General features: G+C 51.0%; 3 protein-coding genes across 3 annotated transcripts; 1 reads left to right on the top strand and 2 right to left on the bottom strand.

Annotated features, from left to right (window-relative positions):
- Nucleotides 1–398: 398 nt before the first annotated feature.
- On the bottom strand, nt 399–4,684 carry ENH_00025850 (hypothetical protein, conserved; the record flags this gene model as incomplete). Its single annotated transcript, XM_013579838.1, has 11 exons — nt 399–531; nt 740–856; nt 1,053–1,276; nt 1,366–1,533; nt 1,795–1,953; nt 2,230–2,335; nt 2,629–2,735; nt 2,944–3,010; nt 3,171–3,274; nt 3,421–3,693; nt 3,917–4,684. The coding sequence occupies 11 exons, from the start codon at nt 4,682–4,684 to the stop codon at nt 399–401; spliced, it is 2,226 nt and encodes a 741-aa protein (XP_013435292.1).
- Nucleotides 4,685–5,290: 606 nt separating this feature from the next.
- ENH_00025860 (RNA recognition motif-containing protein, putative) lies at nt 5,291–6,798 on the top strand (the record flags this gene model as incomplete). The annotated part of the gene is made up of 2 exons (XM_013579839.1): nt 5,291–6,182; nt 6,536–6,798. 2 exons carry the CDS (start codon nt 5,291–5,293, stop codon nt 6,796–6,798), a joined length of 1,155 nt encoding a protein of 384 aa, XP_013435293.1.
- A 5,648-nt stretch (nt 6,799–12,446) lies between these two features.
- ENH_00025870 (hypothetical protein, conserved) lies at nt 12,447–15,350 on the bottom strand (the record flags this gene model as incomplete). Its single annotated transcript, XM_013579840.1, has 1 exon — nt 12,447–15,350. One exon carries the CDS (start codon nt 15,348–15,350, stop codon nt 12,447–12,449), a length of 2,904 nt encoding a protein of 967 aa, XP_013435294.1.
- Between the last annotated feature and the right edge of the window lie 3,192 nt (nt 15,351–18,542).

Below are 18,542 nucleotides of genomic sequence, written 5' to 3' on the forward strand. Positions count from 1 at the left end.
GCTGGGTTGTGACCACGCAGGAGGTCTTACAGCACATTTGGACTCCACACAGGGATTGCGCTGCTGACGTTCACACGGAGCTTTTTGAGGATTGTGCGCCAGTTGTTGCACACGCAAACAAAAAAAAAGTGCTGATACGCAGCGTATGGGTGCAGAATAGTTAAAGGCCGGATGCAAGCTTATAGCATACAAATACGTGCTCTTGTGACTGGGAAGCTTCATGTAAATGGGCACAACTGAATATGCTCAGCTTCTGAACGGAAAAGGGCGCCGGTTAATCCCATTTCTTCTGGGTCCCGGGCTACTGCATGCAGTCGCAGCTGGTAGACGCCTTGCTGTAGCCGCAGTGGGCAATCTCAAGTCTCAGCAGCAGCTACTGCCACACTATATCTATTCTCTCAGTGCTCTTCTGTAGGCGAATACGTACGCTGAGGCAGCACCACCGCAAGTCCGTCCCACGCAGCCGTTACCTTCAGCGTGGACGCCGGTGGTGCGGCAGCCTGGAGCTGCCGCTCTATATCATAGGCTTGCCTGGAGAAATAGACACACGCCATCGTGTTTTAGCTCTCGATTTCACACTAAGCTAAAGACCAATCTATATGCATACCCAAGCTGAGCGGAAAACCTAGCATGACGCATTCGTGTCTATCGACACAAATTCACACGAATCGCAAGACGTTAGTAATAGGGTCTCCTCGGAAGGAGAATTCGGGCTACAAGGAATAGACACTCCGCTCACCTGGCCTCTTCCTCCACGCGCTCCATTGTCAGCACACTACGAAGGAAGGGATCTCCACGGTACCTCTGGGAAAAGTGAGTCAGTAGTAGGCGGGCAGCTCCGGCACGGAAGGCGAAACTGAAACAGGAGACAGAAGGCAATCACGAACTGGCGCGCAAGTGCAATGTTTGTGTCCCTCATTTGGAAAGCCCGTTAAATACAGCATTGGACTGAATCCTACCATTTTGCATTCTGGTAAACGTCCCACGAGGCGTACAAGTGTCACATTGTTTCCTGCTTGCTCTATTAGACTGCCTGCAGCTCTGTTCCTCACCTGCCAGCCATGGCGGCGGAAGAGTGCCCCCTCTCAAAGGCAGCTTGACTGGCTGTCTGCACGTGAGCGCCCATTAGGTCTTTTGCGCTAAGGGCCTTGCCCTCAGCATGTCCATTGAGATGTCCCTCCCCTTGCCCGGGGTGTGGCTTCGGCTGGAGCGACTCCGTGCAGGGGTCCCACTTGCTTGAAGTCCCTTTAACCCCACTCATTGTGGCCTCATGCACCTGAAACAACGGCGATAGTTTGCGCAATGATCAAGAGCCGCAACAATTGTTCTTTCTGCACCATCTCAACCTGCAGCAGTAGCGCTTACAAGAATGTCAGCGCCCTGAGCGAACGGAAGCAGCCGAGATGCATCACATGTGTCGAATGCAAAGCAGATCTTCCTTGGATGCGGAGCCCCCAGGAATATATCCGCCGGGCCAACTTGAGTCCCATCCGGGAAACTGAAGACCTCTCCCGCCTTCAGTTCGGACAAGAGCTGCACACAGTCGGAGAGCAACAGCCGTCTAAATTGTCCTAGTCGTCTATTGGGAGGAATAAACATTAAGCAGAAAACAAGAACTGCAAAAGGTGGTCGTATGATGCGCCTGACTACACGGACAATGCCAACGAATATTCTCAAAGCATTCATCTTTCGTCCGCATGCTCGTGCAAATAAGGTATGCAGATGAAGCGAGGTAAATTGTTGGCGTTAATGGCGAAGCCTAAAAGCAATGACTGAATAAACAGAGATCCTTACCCTGTACACCGCCTTTGGTTCACCGCGGAGCTGTGGCCACCTGCTGGGGTCTTTCAAATGCTGTGAGTTCTTTTCGATGAGAGGATCTATCACGTCCGCCCTAAGACGATGGCGGTTTATCTTTTCCGTCAAAATATAACCGACACATGGTACTAGGTGCTGCATTTGAAAGAGGGCACCAGAGAACATCACTGGAGGGTTGCCTTAGCGCCTAATTCCGGCGAACTCTTGTCGAAGTGCACCTCTCTACAAGCTGCTGCTCTTGCTGTGACATGCAGGTCCAGACCGTCTACTTGCGCTGCTTATACCGGACATTAAGGAATCCCCTCAACTCCCAACGTGCCGAGAGGCGCTGAAGTGGAACTGCCTCGAACCCCTCTGCAACTGCTCTTTATTGAAGGCTTCTATTTTAACTACGGCCTGTTGCTAACTCACTCTTATTGGTGCAGCTGTAACGACAATTTCCGAGTCTTCAAATGCAACATAACTTCCGTCGGCATTTGGCTCAATGTCTCCTCTACCACTTATCTCGAACGGAGCCCTGAGCAAGCTCAAATACGTTCACACAGAGAGCGGGCAGCCAGCCTACTGCGCGTCAGCTACGGCATCTTGACCAGTAGTTGCTAGACCGGTGGATGGCTTTTAACAAAGCGGGTACATTGAGGCGAAGTAAACACTCGAAACCATCAACTGCAATCCTTGAAGAGCCTGCTGGCGTTACAACTCGCCCAGGCCCCGAGCAAAATCAAAATTCAAGTGCGTTCATGCGTCTAGATGCCTGCTTGTCTTTATCGCTTGCAGCGGCGCTGCCACCGTTAAAGTACATGAACTCACGGGGGCAACGGGGGAAGACGCAGCACTCGAGATCGCCGATGGTGTAGGTGGGGTACACAACGCAGTTCAACGACTGAAAAAGAGGGAAGGCGCCTGGCAGCCGTGCCCTAAGAAGCACAGTACGACAGCCCATACATCTCAGACATGCACTGTACTGTGGCTGGACCGCAGGTGGCAACACTAAAGTCAGGGCCGAACCAATACATCAACGAGCAGCACAAGTTTTGAAATTTCAGCTGACGCAGAGCATTTGTTGCCGGATCCCAAACTTTTAGCTTTCAAGCCTTAACTTTCGGTATTTCGCATAAGCCCTACATGCAAAATGCAACGGAGGAGGCTGCGGAGTCCCTCCGGCCCAACGATCTCAACATGCCTGGGTCCCCTGCAGAAGCAAGATGCTGCAAATTCATTCATGAATACAATGCCTGCTGCTCTTGCTTTGACGAACGAAAAGTTGAGTTCGAGACGGCGCTCAGAAGGTGTAGATGAGACAAGAGAACAGAGAGAACATAAAGCTTAGGCAGCTTAAATGAAGCTCTCACTCCTCTGGGCTTTCGGCTATTTGAGAGAGGAACGAAGGGAGGCCAAGGCAGTGGTCACCGTGAAGGTGCGTTACGAAGACTCGCTGCACCACTCCCATCCGTCTCTGCAGCGAAACAGGCGAAATGGCATTCAGCAATTCGTAAAAGCTGCACTTATCAGGAATTTTATGTATGAATTCACTGCTATTACTAATTCAGGCAGACGTAGCAGCAAGCCCAGAGAAGCGGTCGGAGATTACGCAACACAAACCTTCCGCGTTTCCTGCTGGTGCTGATGCTGCAAAGCAGCAGCAGCGGCAGGTGTCGTCCTCGTAATTGCCTCTGTTGCAACGGCAAGCGCCACTGCGTGCTTCAGTCTGCTGTTCTGATCTGCTTCTGCAACTGCGTCGCTTGCTGCTCCTATTGTTGCGTCCCTACGACAAACAGAAGCAGTGTAAGTAGGGGAAGGCCCTCCTCCGCAATCAAAGAGCCAAGCAGAACCGTCGCCGCGAGAAAACAAGATACAGGAAGTTCCGCGAGTCGCCTGAGCCGAGAAAAGCAAAAGTGGTAATGACACCTTGCGCTAGAATGAACTTTGATACGCACGAGAAAGCAGCGGCAGCATGGTTGCGCACACGTAGTTGCCCCTATCAACACTAGGACTTCAGAGGCTTTATAAGACTGCAGCGAGACCAAAGCGCTAGCTGAGGTGAAATGCTGCACATGGCGCTCCAGGAGGGGAGAGGCTGGAATAGAGTAGCACCCACCGAAGCTTGCATAGCCCCAGTTCCTAAAAAGTGGAGAGACCAGCTACCCTTTTGCTGCTCCCCTCTAAGCCGGAGCAGCAACTGCCGGTCAACCAGCAGCTTTGCGTTGCTGGTGCCGCTGCGGTGTACATACACCACGCCGCTCGCATCACTAATGCGTTTCAGGCCAAACGCATTCGCCACCTTCGCTAAGAACGAAGCACGGGCCGTCTCGACGGCTTCAGAAGTGCTAGCAGCCCACGGTGAAACGGAAACGTCCTGACCGTTTCTGCTTTCACTGCTGCTTGTGAAGTTGGTCGATAGAACTGCTTCTGCTGCAGCGACAACTTCTGAAAACGCATTTTCAATATCTGCAGCAGCGGCTGTTGCTGGTGTGGCAACGGATGGCCCTCCCGGAACTTCATTAGCGCCTGTCGATGTGTATGCTTGTGCCTGTGATGCCGTTGCGAAGGTCTTCCCCACAGTGTGCTTGAGGGGTGCTGCACCCGCATCCTCAAAGTCTACTGAGAAGGTTCCACACTGTGGTATGCGGCGTGTTGACCAACTCTCTGGTGCATGATGTAGGGGGCTTTTCCGCGGCAGAAGGATGCAAGCCCCTGCAGCGACCCCAGAGGAGCCTACTGCTTCCTTGCTGTCTATGCAAAGAGCATGGGGAACAGTGTACACTGCAAAAGGACTGGCTGCGCTAAGCAGCTGCAGAAACAGCAACAATGCCAGCCAAGGCAGTTTTCTGTGCTGCCGGATCCGGCGCAACGCAGCGCCGTTCATTGCATATTTGCTGACTGCAGTGCCACAGCTGGCCCTACACTGCGCAGCACATATGTCATTAAGCCGTTTTATACAGTTAAGGCATGACAATTAGTAATGTAAATGCTTGGGGAAGTTCTTCAACAGTACAAGGCCTGCCAAGACGAGGGGCCCCAGTGTATTGGGGCCTTCCTGCTTATTCTGTCGCATAAGCTGCACCTTTCGCACATCCATATGAGTTCGAAAACATGTTTCTCAATGCGATAATGTAGTGAAGATCGTCGTATGAATGGACGGGTCGGAGGCCTTACCGCCTCGATGTTGATCTCATTCAACGGGTGTGGCCCCAATCAGCAGTTTGGGATCGCGAGCGGTCCTATAGCCTACGAAGGCTTTCAAGACGCATGCAAGATGGAATACGGAAGGCAGCATGAAATATTTCACGTTTAGTTGCTGCACAGCTAGTCTTTTCAGCGAGGGACGCCAAGACACCGGAGTATCGTACCAGGAACAGCAGCAGCGGCAACTGCAGGAACCGCAGTAGCAGCAGCAAGAATAGCTGCAGCAGTATGCTGCAGTATTTTTAATATTTTTCGTTTGTCCTAAGGGGAGATCCCCGATGGCCAGATGATAGCACAGCAGCCGCTGCTGCAGCAGCTGTTGCTGCTCTGGGGGCCTGCTCTGCTGTTACTCTCGTCCTCTTTTCATGTACTTTTGCTGCAGATGCCTTATACGGAAGCATCCTCCCTTCAAGTTTGCAACTGCACCGCTTACTCGCGTACATGCTTCACAAGAGCCCAACCAACTTGCCTTGCCTTCACAAGCCTGCTGCCGCAAGCTCTGCATACACCCATCGGTGGCAACAGCAGCAACAACAGCAGCAGCTGTCTTTTCTCCCGAGGTCGCTTCAGGCTACACCCGCGCCTGCGTGTGCGTCGCTTGTCCAGAGACAGCGGCAGCAGCCACGTACTTGAGTTATCTCGGCAGCGGCTGCTGCTCCAGCGAGAGGGAGACCTCGAGAAATACCTGAATCTGCCGATGCTGCCATTTCCTGCAGAAGGAGAGGTTCACTCTCAGCGGAAAAGGGCAAAGGAGCCTTCTCCAGGGGGCCCGCTTCCCGGGCCCCTGCTGCTTTATAGGCAGGCTAAGCAGCTCCTGAAAAAGCACAGCGGTACCAGGAACAACAGACGGGTGCTGCTGTTGCGAGACAGGCTTTCGCTGCTGCGGCAGCAGCAACAGAAGCATTTAGTGGATTCTCCAGAGTCTTCAGTTGCGCTGCTTAGGAGGCTTTGGGACATACCGACAGACTCAAAGCACATGCCGCTGCAAGCGCGGCAGCAGCAAGACAAGCACTATGAGAAGGAGAACTTGAAGCTTCAGGAGCGGCGTACCAGGCCGTTGGGGAGCCGCTTTCTCTACATTTGTGGCATTGACTTGAGAGTCACAGGCACAGATCTTGAAAACATCTTCCAAACAATTACGGAGCACCCCGTCTATGCGAGGCTGCCAAGGAACAGAGGTCGGCCCATCACCACAGCAACAACTCCCCTTCCATGTCCTTATTCTATTCAGCTGTTTGTTTACGTAGCTCTTTACCTCTCCACATGTTTTTGACGAAAGTCGCTGTTGTGCAAACTCGTATCACAACTTGAAATTACTGACGCGGATATACATGTACTGTTTATGTTTCGAGAGTACCTAAATGCCAGGTGTTTGGGATTTGCGTGGGTCATTACTGTTGTCTGCACATCATTCCGTTGCTTCGCTCCTTGCCACTCTGGTTGTTGAGACCCTATGCCGCCCTCACTGTTCAACGCATCCTGCCACATTGCTGCTGAATATTTCAATTTTATCTGTTTTTTTTCGCCTCAGAAGGTCGCCATTTGGGCTTCGGCACTCTTGAGTTTGGCTCAACCCTAGATGCGACGCAGTGCCTGCTACAGCTTAATGGCATCAAAATCGGAAATAGCACAATCAGACTGGGAGAGGCATTCGCTGCTTCGAGGAACCCTCACCGGTTGAATCCGGAGCCGACACACCACCAACAAGTGGGACAAAGGGGAGAAGAGAGTACGGGCAATATGCGGCGCAAAAGGTCAAGGTACATACACCCCTATCCTCTTCCTTGCGGATGAGTTTCTGGTGCTCTCATTTATGAAAAGACTGATTATTTAGTGACTTTTCAAAGAATGAAACCGCCGAAATCCACGAGCTACCTTCATGGAGCAGCACCATAGCAAAAACAGCATGTACTGCTACTGGTCTGTTTGGAAAGAAGGGCCTGCGACATTGCTTGTGGCTTTTTGCTGGTGGTTAGTTTGATTTCTTCGGCTTGACTTATTGGGCCTCTCGTTCGTAGAGAAATTAGAGTCCCAGTGGCAAAAGCGTAGGGAAGCAAAGGAGCAATGAGCCTATGCTCCATTTTATCGAGACAAGGAGCTCAAGATGAGCAGCAGCCAGGTTTCGGCGCACTACGCATCTTCGCATTTTATTGTATGGATATGTGAAAGGGCATAAGAAAGGGCACAGAGACGTAAAACGAAGGGCAGTTTGGCACCTGCGCTACCGATTTCCAGGCGCCTCACTGATATGCGCACTTCAAAGACATATATGACATGCAAAAACTCAGAAGTAGAAGCCTGGCATCAACCACCGCGAAAGCAAATCAGGACAAAGGTGATGATGGTCAAGACCTTGTGTCCAAAGACAGCGATCCATGCGACCAAACAAAATGTTTGCATGCTACCTTGGGCACTTGCTTTTTATCGGGGCAAGATGTGCTGCAGCTGTTGATTTACTTTAATATCCGAGAGACCTCTTATTTGGCTTTCATGTTTTTGCTGCCCGACCTCTTGAATATACCTGACAGGCGCGACACTAATCGGGCTCCCAGCGGCCCAGCTCCACTGGGGTGGCGTCCTGAGGTTGCGCCGCCGTTTGGTTGTGTATGATCCCGTGATATCTCGGGCTTCTCCGCACGAGCTGTTTGCCGACTGGGGATATCGTGAGACACTCCTTTACCGCCGAAAGACATTGTGGAGTTCGCTGGCGCACCCGCAGCCGTACTAGGACGTGAAGCTGCTGGTGCTGTTGCAAATGGAGGCTTTGAGAGACCTCCGCCAACAGCAACAGTAGTTAGGATCTCTTTGGCACTCCCTATTGCCGTTGCTTGTTCCCGGTTTGGGGTGTCTCTGGCAGCAGGAACGTCGGCAAGGTTCACAGCCTCCTGGGAGGCCTCTATGGTTGACAAGCCACTTGCCCTGGAGGCAACGGAAGTGGACGGTGCCGACTTGAGGGCGGTTTCTCTCGCGGCTGATGACGAATGTACTGATGCTGTTACAGCTGGCGTTTTCTTCACGGATGCACTTTCCTCCGTGATATTGCTCTTCGGTCGGGGTGCAGCAGTAGGAAGCTTTTGCTTTTGGGGGGCCGTTGGAGGTCTGTTCCCTTCTGCTGTTGCTCTTCTCTGCTGTGGAGGAGACGAAACAGGCCCAGGGCTCTTACTAGAAGAGCTCTGTACTCTGGTCTCAGGGGCCGTCACAGTGCTACGAGAATGGAGGCTTTTCATGGAATTTGTGGACCGCGGAGCTGCTAGAGATGTTTGTGGCCTAGCTGCCGCCGGAACTCTAGGCATTAATATTTTTGTAGCGTCCAATGCTGCGGCAGTTACAGGATTCACTGGTGCTGCTGTGCCTTCCGATACCTTTGTCTGGGATACTTTGCCCGGTGCTGCGTATTTTGGCGGACTTGTTGGTGCTGGCTTTGGAACTGCTGATGTTTCTGTTGCGGGCTTCGGCCCAGCAGTGGAGGCTCTAAAAGCAGGGCTTCCTGGAGAAATGCTTTCGGGCCGTGCATTCAAATTTGCTGTTGCTAATCTGGTTTGTGCTGTTAATGACTTCTGGGTAAGGGAGTCTCGAGAAACGCTAACTGCGGCGCTGGCCGCCGGTGATCGACTTGGCGACGAAGGGCTTCTACAACCCTTTGCAGCAGATTTCTTAGCGTTGGGATCTATCGGAGCTAGATGCTGCTGAGCGTGAGTCCGTGCTTCAACTGCTGCTGTGTTCAGCTTCGGCCTCAGCCCTGCCGCTGGAGAACCAGGCTCCAGCGTACAGATGGCTGCCGCTGCTGCTTTTGCAGCATTTGCTGATACCTTCGCTGCAGTTGCTGCTGCCTCGGATTTTTTGAAGGGCGTTTGCTGCTGTTGCAGTATTGGTTGCGGTGTGTTACGTTTGGGTGCAGGTTGCCGTGCCGTCGCATGTTGAATTGGAATGGCTGCTGCTGTTGCAGAGCCCAAGCTTCTAGTCAGATGTGAGCTGGGGCGCTCGCTTGTCTCTTTACGACCAAGTATAGCAGTTCCTTTCTCAGCCGAGGCGGGAATGCCGGACGAACGTGCGCTGTGTGTAAGTTGGTGGGCAGCATCCTGGAAACTAGAAAGAGTGCTGCAGCTGCTGAAGGATGCAATACTTCTCTCTGCGTTTTTCTGCTCTGAAGAGAGCTCTGCGACGTTTTCTACGGCTGTTGCTGGTGCTGCTGCCGCAGCCCCCTCCTTTCCCAGGGGAAGATTAAACTCTTGGAAACCTAAATAAGAACCATTGGAAAGCCTCTCATGCGTAGCGCTCACTAATCGAAGGGCCGGAGAGGCTTGTTCAAGAAGTTATAGATGTACGAGCACAACTTGCCAGAATTCGCTTCATTCTTCTGCACCATTCTTTCCACTTTCTTACCTCTTTGCGTGGCTTCTTGCATCAATAGTTGCAGTAACGCTTTCATCTCAGACCTCCAAACATCCTCGCTGACGTCTTCGTGAGGCTTCACGGAGAAAATATCAATTGACCCATCCTGTGGAGAGGCAGTAGGCCGAGCTACATCAGTCTGTTCGTCTGTCGCTTTCTCTGACACGGTGCAAGTGCGCACTCTCGATCTGTTGAAACTATGATATGCCAATTAGCACCTAAAATATACTGCTGCGACATTAGTGCGCAAAGTTAATTGCCAAGAGTCTCGTGATCATCTTGTAGGGGGTTTAACCTGGTCAGTAGCCTCTGAAATGTCCCTGGCACTGTCCGCGATAGAGCAGTTGAGCCCCTGCGAGCATCTCTTTTGGATATTTTCTTGGCTGTCAAGCCGGCTGATTAGCAAACACTTTCCGAGCTCCTCAAAGAAGGTTTTCTCTGCTTCAGGGCTACGCCAAGAGTGAACAAAGATGCATTCCTGATTTTCCAGGAGACAAGGGCAGCAGTTTACCTCTGGTGGGTTGTGCGCAGATCGGTGTAGGGGATAGGCCCAATTAGTAGGTAATAGACAGACGAAAAAGTCTGGGCGTTTTCCTATGGAGTAGCTATCTTGTGCATGCGTGCAACACGCTCAGTGCTTCTGCTCATGTTTTGTTTGCCCTGGAGCTAACCGTTTGTCGGTTGAGAAGACTTAGAAGAGACTTTAGCGTCCGGATACGCGAGCTGGGGTTGTTCAGGAGGTCCGTTACAAATATCAAGTCAAAAGTCTCTTTTGTGTTCTCAAGAGCAGAGAAGCTAAAAGTGCGAATCTGCAGCAGCAACAGGGGAGCCATCGGGTGCAACACGGATGCGTGCTCACGTGCTTCAGCCGACATTCCGGCTGTATACGGCACAGGATCGTTAGCTACTGCTACCAGCAGCTGCTGTAACCGTCAGGACGTGCCCACTGCCCAGTGCGGCGTACCGGGTGGCACTTTGTGAACTCTGAGTTGAAAGTGGAAATGTTGTGTTGAAGGAGAGTCAAGGTGGGGCCGTCTTCGTCGCAGGCATGCGCTTTAGCCCCCAGCAAGGCCGCCACCATGGATACGAGCCCACAGCCTGAAAACTCATCAGATACTTTCCCCGTCGTTAAGGCTTCCGCTGTCGTGAATCGCCGTGCAACTCCCCCTGGGAGAGTCTACACTACTTGAGCTTTTGTATCCAGTGTCACAAGCTCGTCTAGTGCAAAACACTAATAGGGGGCTGGCGCCTAACTAACCCGACCCAAGTTCGATTGTCTTGCGTCCTCGCAGCGGGAATTGGTTGGCTTGGGTCGCCTGAAGCTCAAGGTACTTCCCCAAGAAGACGGGTGCCGGACCTACCTGGGTTGCAGAGGGGCCCCATGCTGACTCTTTGATGTACAACAAAGCCTTAGGAGCTCCAGTCAATTCTCCTGCCTCATAAACGTAAAAGCGTGGGGCTTGCCAAGAACCCAGCGATAGGAGCCCCCCCGAGCCTCTGCGCAGCATCTTCACGGCTGAGCGAAAAGAATGCACTAATTCAAATATTCGTAGTTTTCTTCTGCCATGAGTTTGATGGAAAGCGTGGAAGGGCCACGCGACCAGTGAGGAGCCGAGTACGGGAAGTGACCCTGGTAGAGGGGCTGGACTGAGGTCACGTCTCTTGGACGACCGCGTTTGGGTGCTCACAACTTAGACTCGGCGAAGGCATACAGATTATTCTTCTGAATCTAATGAGCTCCTTTGTTGTCAACAAGGTATCAACTTCGTCTACGACCAGATCTAGATGTGAAACGCACTCTATGAACTACTGCACATTGCCGTAGGCGCTGCCTCAGGGAGGCTCCTCTTAGTTGTTCAGCACAAAAAGGCCTTCTTAAGCAGAAATTTGACTGCTCCTCCCCGTGTCAATATTTACAGTGATTTGCGTGTGGGCACGTGAGAGCCTACCAACAGCGCGCGCAGGTAAATGGCCTTGCGCCTGCGATGCTGGCTCCAGGCTGCGACCACCAAGCGCAATACGCTTGAAGCATCACAAGCACCAATTCAAACTAGCTTTGGTGCACACTGGCCTCAAAAACATGGCTGTTCCAAGCTGTCGCTTACAGCCCCTACGGGATATGCGGTAACAGTTAAGCGCATTCCCCACAAACGGCAGAGCGCAGCTGCGGCAATTCAGAATGCTTGATGATCCATTCAACCGACCCGCATTCGATTTCGATACAAAAAATGCTGCGAAAGCTTAAATAACACAGAACTCTTCCAAGGGCAGCTTTCCCGTGCCACTTACCTCCAGAACACCAGAAAATATGTTAGCAACATCCTTCTGCAGCGTTGTGTCCTTGCCAGTAAGAATTTAGAAATCTTGTGCAACCATTCACCGTGCTCCAACCATATATGGGCTGGAAATAACAAGAACAAATGCTCCTGTGTTCACGTTTACGGTGGGCTTGAAACTGCAGCTGGTGTGGCCTCACCTGAATTTAGCTTGGCACTCCTTCCATTGTCATTTCAACAAAACACTTGAGCAATTGCAGCTTGCGCATAGGCAGAGAAAAGGTGCACTATAACTGTAAACCCATAAACCGCCCAAACTGTACGGAAATTTTGAAATGGGTGACACTAGGGCAAATGGGCTGTACGGTCATGAGAATCCTGGAAGGCTTATGCGTCAAAAGCAACTCTGAGAAGATGACTGTGCAGCGGAAATATAGTCGAAAAGTCCAGTGGCCACTGCGCAGAGGTTAACGGGGACCTGGGCTTCCTCACATTACTCCACCTGCCGCGTAGAGCTGTTAGCAGGTGCTGACACTTCCCCTGCAACTTTAAGCTGCTACAACCCCTGCAACACACATATTTCGTCACCTTTTCCAAGGGCACTCGGCATTAGAAGCTCGAGTAATCTCCTGGGGTTGGATTCATGCAGCTACACTAAGCGATTCCAGGGAAAGGTGATCTCCTGGAGCTTCTCCTGCCTTCTGTCCTGGCAGTACCGGCGAGACCAGTAATACTCCAGATTGGTCTCTACAAAGATGCAGCTGAATAAGTGCCCTAACTCGTCTGAAATGAGACGTGACGCTGAGGCTGGCAGCAAGTCATCAGTCGGGGCGATGAAGCAGCGGCGCCCCATGAAGCGGTGGCAGCAGCAGCAGCAGCGCCAGCCACCGCTACTTTCTTTGCTGCGCTAGTTTGTGAATTCCTTCCGAACGGAATGTTCCTCCGTGGGCCACTCGCGACTGCTGTAGAACTGCCATCTTTCTCCGCTACGCTTCTGCTGGTCCTCGAGTCCGTCAAGACTTCTGGGTATGCAACAGGTGTATGGAAGGACACAGCAGTGGACGAGATCGGTGTCATCTCGCCGACAAAGCGACAAAACTGCCCTACCTGCATCGTTTGATGCGGTAGTTGCAGGTCAGCAACGTGCTGCTGTTGTTGCTGCTTCAATTGTGCGAAGGGCAGCGACCAATCAGACAAATGAGAGTTTAAGAGATTGTGATACGAGCACATATCTGGGATATTTCCCAAGGAAGACCAGTGCCATGTTGACGATGCATTCTTCTGCCTCAGCCCTTCACTGTTTACCCAGGAGCTAAGGTTGCAGGTTCTTGAATTCCCGCCCCACTCATCGACTTGGCTGCAGCTGTTGTCAGTGCAGTTCCTGTTAAATTCAGGACTTGTGCCCGACCACAGAACTGAGAATCCAGGCAGCTGGATTCCTCCAAATCCTGATGCCTTCCAAAGAATAGCAATTTCCAAAAGTTTGTGCACTGTCTGCAGCGTTGCACCGACAGGAAGCAGCAGTCGCTTTACAAGGCTGAGCAAAGAAGCCCCTTTACGCCTAGCTGCTCCCTCCGCTTTTCCCAGCACTCCGTGCAGCAAATGCTTTATCAGCTTCGGCTCACCAGGAAGGAGAAAGTTGCTGAGCCAGGAGTTTCCCTTGAGAGGGCCATATGATATTGCGGGGCTCCCACACCGCTGATTCAGCAGTACGACGGCTCTCTGGAAGGCGCCTTTGCAGCTTCCCTGTGCTGCTGCAGCAGATTTTGCTTCAACAGTTGCCACAAGTGGAGAGACACCTGCCCCACTGACTTCAGAAAAAAGACGTAAAGGGGTCCGAACTAGCCAGCTCCAAATGCCCGAAGAAGGTGAAAATTGCCGCCATATTGCTGTAGTGATAGCTGTGCCGCAAGTGGCAACGGAAGCAGCAGTATGCGCAGTGGCACCACTCCAAGCACGAACAAACTTCAAAACTTTCTTCGACGCTGTTTGTACTACTGTTATCGGGGAAGGCGGCAGTGTATTCACCGTTATCTTCGCATCAATTCGACTTGCTGCTGCTGCCAATACTGTTCGTGGCCGTGATTCTACCGTTAAAAGATCTCGCGGGAGACTCCATGGCACTTTTAAATCATTATCTTGGGCTGTTGGACTGGAAGGTGATCTCAGAGCTGCTTCATCGTAAGAGGAAGTGGCCTCGCTGACGTGCATGTTTTCCTGGAAAAGGGGATCCAGTCTGGACTTTGCCGCATGAACCTCCAAGAAACAGACAGCAACAGCTTTACAAAGTGTGTCTTTACAGTTGCCCATCCCAGCGAGCTGCATATTATTTCGGTGGTGCTGCAGCTGCTTCTGCTGTGTAGATGGTTTTTGATTACGAGGATAACGAATCTGCTGGTGTTGCTGCCGTCCACTGGGCTGTTGCTCTCCAGTGAGGGGGCCTTGCTGCTGCTTTTGAGCTTGTCTGTGATACCCCGCGTCGTGCTGCTCCAACAGTTTTCGTTCCATTTGTTGGTGCCGCTGATGTTTTGCGTGCTTCTGTTGCATGTGCCGGCCCTGGAGGCCCTGCCGCGGCAGCAGTGCCGCAGCAGCGCCACGACTGGGAAGCCCTTGCTTGTTGCATTCCTTTCCATGGAGGAAAAATTTCGTAGCTTCTGGCCCTATTGCATGTATTATATCCGCAGGTGGCGCCCCTACTACAGTTTCAGCTTCTGTTTGTGCCCCTGCGTCTCTTTCTGTTCCGTTGTCGTGCACAGCTCCAATAGGGCCAAATGTTCTTTGAAAGCCGCAAGAAGAGCCCTCATCAAATGGTTCCAGTTTTCTAGGCAATGAATTGCAGCTAGTGTTGCTGCTGGCGCTGAAGTCTCGTCGTTGAGGTGCATCCAGCTGCTCCTGTTGCTGCGGCTGTTGCCGCTGCAGCAACTGCTGCGTCGGCTGCGCAGGGTGGCTGTGAATTTCGCAGCATTCTTCCGCGCCCACCGGATGGTGAGGTCCCCATGCAGGATTGAGGCTGCCAGTATCTCTCATGTCACATATCTCTGCCACTCTCTTAGCAGATAGCGAAAGACAAGTGAACCCCAGCGCTCTTGAGATGATCGACAGAAGAGCTGCTTCCGCTCTCAGTGCAGATAAATCCCCCTGAATGAGAGCATCCTGCATTGCACTGCAGCTGATAGGGAGAGAAGAAGTGTAAAAGCCCCAAAGCAGCCTTAGATGTACACGCTTTTCTGGGTCTAGAGGCAGCCAGGGGAGTTCCCCATTAAAAGGCAAATGCGAAGTAGGAGCCCGGCAGATTTCGCAAGTGCCAGGCAAACATGACAACGAATGAACGCCTGTATCACTCACTAGGTTCTTTGCCGTTCCTGTTTCTCCTGACTCCGACGCTACTTCTGCCTGTGAAGCTGTTGTATCCCTCGATCTTGACATATGTGCGTATTTTTCTGCCTTTACTGGATGCTCTGCCGTCTGTATATTTGGCTTTGCTGCTGCTGACGATGGTGATGGTCTTGACACTTGTGATCCTGCCTCTGCTAACTCTACTGTTTGTCCCTTCTCCGCATTCGTATCTGCAGTTGGTAGCTGCGATTCTCTGCCCCCTGGCGATGAGTTTCTTGATGAATAGCTGCCAGTCGCGGTGTCATCAAAGCAGTGAAAACCTGGTGGCATCGGCTGCACCATTAACTGTTGGCTAATGCTCCCGATTCACCTTGACCCCCTGACCCTCCAAAGTGTTTGTGGAGTTCTCCTTAGCATCAGCAGAAAAGGCACCGAAAGCTCGCTGGCGGCTTTAATACCTGGCCAGTGGTTTCAATACTTGTCTGTTCCCTTGCCTCTGAAGAAGTCCACTATGGAGGGCTCGAAGTGCACTCAATCGCTTGTGTCGGCCTCCGGAGATTCGGCGTGGCAGGCCTAGCAACAAGTCTGGCTATCTTCTGATAATTTATGAAATGCTGTTGACGGAATCATCCGCTGCGCAACATGTTACGGTAGCGAAAGCTAGCCGCCATGGCGCTGCTATATTCCGGATCGCATACAGCTACCTGCCCACCTTTCTATGAATGAACAGAAAGGTTAAGCTGGCTTATAGAAGATAGCACAATGTGATGAGGGAAAAAGAGTAGAAGATCTTGAGCCGTAGAGTGACTTGAGCACCGGGGGTCACGGGCAACGCAACGGAGAGGAACAAATGGCTTTGAACACGACATAAAAACACTTTCCTTACCAATCAACTGCAATAAAAAGCAGTAATGTATTCCAAAATGCCATTAAGACACGAGGACGTGCGGAGGGACGCAGGCTAGAGCACCTTCTGTTTGGTACTTGCAGTCAATACGTCGAAAATGAACCCCCACACTAAGTGACAAGGCGAACAACCTTTGCAAGTTTGTTTGATACTTTTTGAAGGGCCCTAGTCTGTTTTTTCAAGGGGCTCTGCGGTGTGACATGCAGCCGCAGCCTTGTCGCCCAACGGCAGTTCATGGTGGGCATTGACAATGCTGCTTTGGTATTCAATCTTCCGTCGTTATTTCTTGCCCGCCACCAGCCTGGGTGGAATATTGCTGCTCATCTCTATTAATTTGATGTATTTGCCTCCCATACATATCTCTCGGGAGTAGCAGGACTGTGGTTCATACAAGCGGAATGGACCAGTTGGAAGACCACTACTGCAACATGCCTTGTCAGCCAAGACAATAAAATTCGAATTCGCACTCCAATGGCTACAACATAATTTATAATTCAATTTTATTACTAAAGCGCTGGTTGGCCTAACTGGGCGCCTCTCCCCAGATTTAACTTCGTGCGCTCGCCACATGTGCAAGTCCGTTGAAGCTGGGAATGTTGAAGCTGCGGAAGACTCACATGTCTGCAGAAGTCACACTTTTACAAAATAGTGTAAACTGAGATCTCTATTATGCTTTTGCCAAGGCTCTAGTGTGCAAATATGCAATGTTCTCAGTAGTTATCGAATACGGGCACGCACCATTGCAGAGCTCAAACTACATGATAAGGCTGCAGCGACAACCTTTAATTCTTGGTGCTTCCCATTAGCCTTCCGTCTGCTAGAAACCTCTGCTGCCCTTTGTGCAATTAGTAGTTCAAAACACCTTCGGTGAAAGTAGACGACTCTGGAGTCTCGCTCTGTAGCCTTGCGGTTCTGCGCTTCTGTTTTCAAGAAACATGGGTTTCTGCAGTGGGCTCTCCACTTGCTTGCTCTGATGCTGCAGCTGAGCCAACAGGTTCTGCCAACAACGGCAGACAACTCTTCAGCTGCTCTCAAGAGCCAAGCAAAAAAGAATGGTCAAGTGCAAAGGGAAGAACCTCGGAACCAAGAGCAACAGAAGGCATTTGTATAGAACCTCGGAACCAAGAGCAACAGAAGGCATTTGTATAGTAGTGGCCTGAGGAGAAGCGATTCGTCGTACAGATAATAAGTCCATTAACTTAAAACCATGCCTGCTCTGTAGGCCGCTCTCAGATGTTTAATGCACAGCTCCCACTGTTAAGCTAAATGGCGACTACAGGGATTGGGGGGCCTGATCTAATGATGACCTGAATATTCATTGTAGAAGTATGACGAAAGAATACACAAATTGAAATGACCCTGTCTGAGTCTAGCGGTACGATTCACGCTGTATGCTGCCGATGGAGGTCCTGAAATATCATGGTGTAAAATGACAGTGAACGTGTTTGATGAGTAGGTATGTGTGAATGCTACTTTTTTGGAAAAGTGTGGAAGGAGTAGCTCAAGCTTTTCAGGTCTGCACCCAGTGCCTTGAAAATGCATTAATCTGACTGAATCTTCTAAAGCAATAGGCATTCTGTGACAGTAATAAACATTGGTGCACTAACCTTTACACTTTCATCGAGCTACATAACACAGTATTAGTATAAATCACACTGTACCCAGAATTAAAATACGTGCCTTCGGTGTCTCGATTAGGAACAAAATGCAGTGCGTGGTAGTAGTATTGAGCAAGGTAGCACTGCCAAGTGTTTCAACAAAGTAACCAGTACTCTACTGAAAGACAGTGCCATACCGCTTCTAAACGAGTCAGGCACAGCAACAGGGTTCACCTTTGCAGTTACGAAAAGAGGATTGCAACTGAGCACAGTCTGCAATGGGCTCTGTAGCAATTCATTGCTAGGATTCGTTGAGCGCTACAACTGCTAAAGTATGCCTTGGAATTTCTTCGTTTTCAGCGGCATTAAAGTACTCAGAAATCTCAGTAGGCCTCCGATATCGCCTGTGCAGATCATGCTTTCACACAACTGATAAGTCGTATGCACACACAGCTAGGCAGCACAAAACGTGCATGCTTGGTGCGAACATATAAAATCGCCGGTGACGGTGATGGTGTAATGATCCTGTAGCTACACGAATGCCGGCGGACCATGACATAGCCATCGACGCAATACAGCTCATCCCCCATCTGGTGGGGAACACTTGTGTGAGATACTGAAGCTACAGTAGCCGGAGGAAGCCTACGCAAAGCATCAGTAATCTTTGAATGGCGACTCAACGAAAAGCTTTCTAAAACTGGGAGAAATCCGTTGTGTCAACATGGCATTGGACAAGAGCAAATAAGGGTTTGAGCTGAGAGAACTGCTAACAGTTCAGAGCCTACCTCATTGGATACACTTGGAATAAACTACACGTATACGGGTACTTGGAGCTGGAAAAGACACATATACTGGGTAGATTTTTTTCCACACCCAGGAAAAGGAGGCTTTAAGAGCTGTCCAAGATTCATTAAGGGGTAATCGAGACAAGTATGATCCCAAGTTTGTCGCTCTGGTGGAACGAGGCTCAGCTTTTTTTCCGTAGGGAATGCATGGAATTCTACTGTTCCTTAATTTCTACAGCAACTG

This window comes from Eimeria necatrix, genomic scaffold, assembly GCF_000499385.1.
Source record: "Eimeria necatrix Houghton genomic scaffold, Enh_scaff198, whole genome shotgun sequence".
NCBI lineage: Eukaryota > Apicomplexa > Conoidasida > Eucoccidiorida > Eimeriidae > Eimeria > Eimeria necatrix.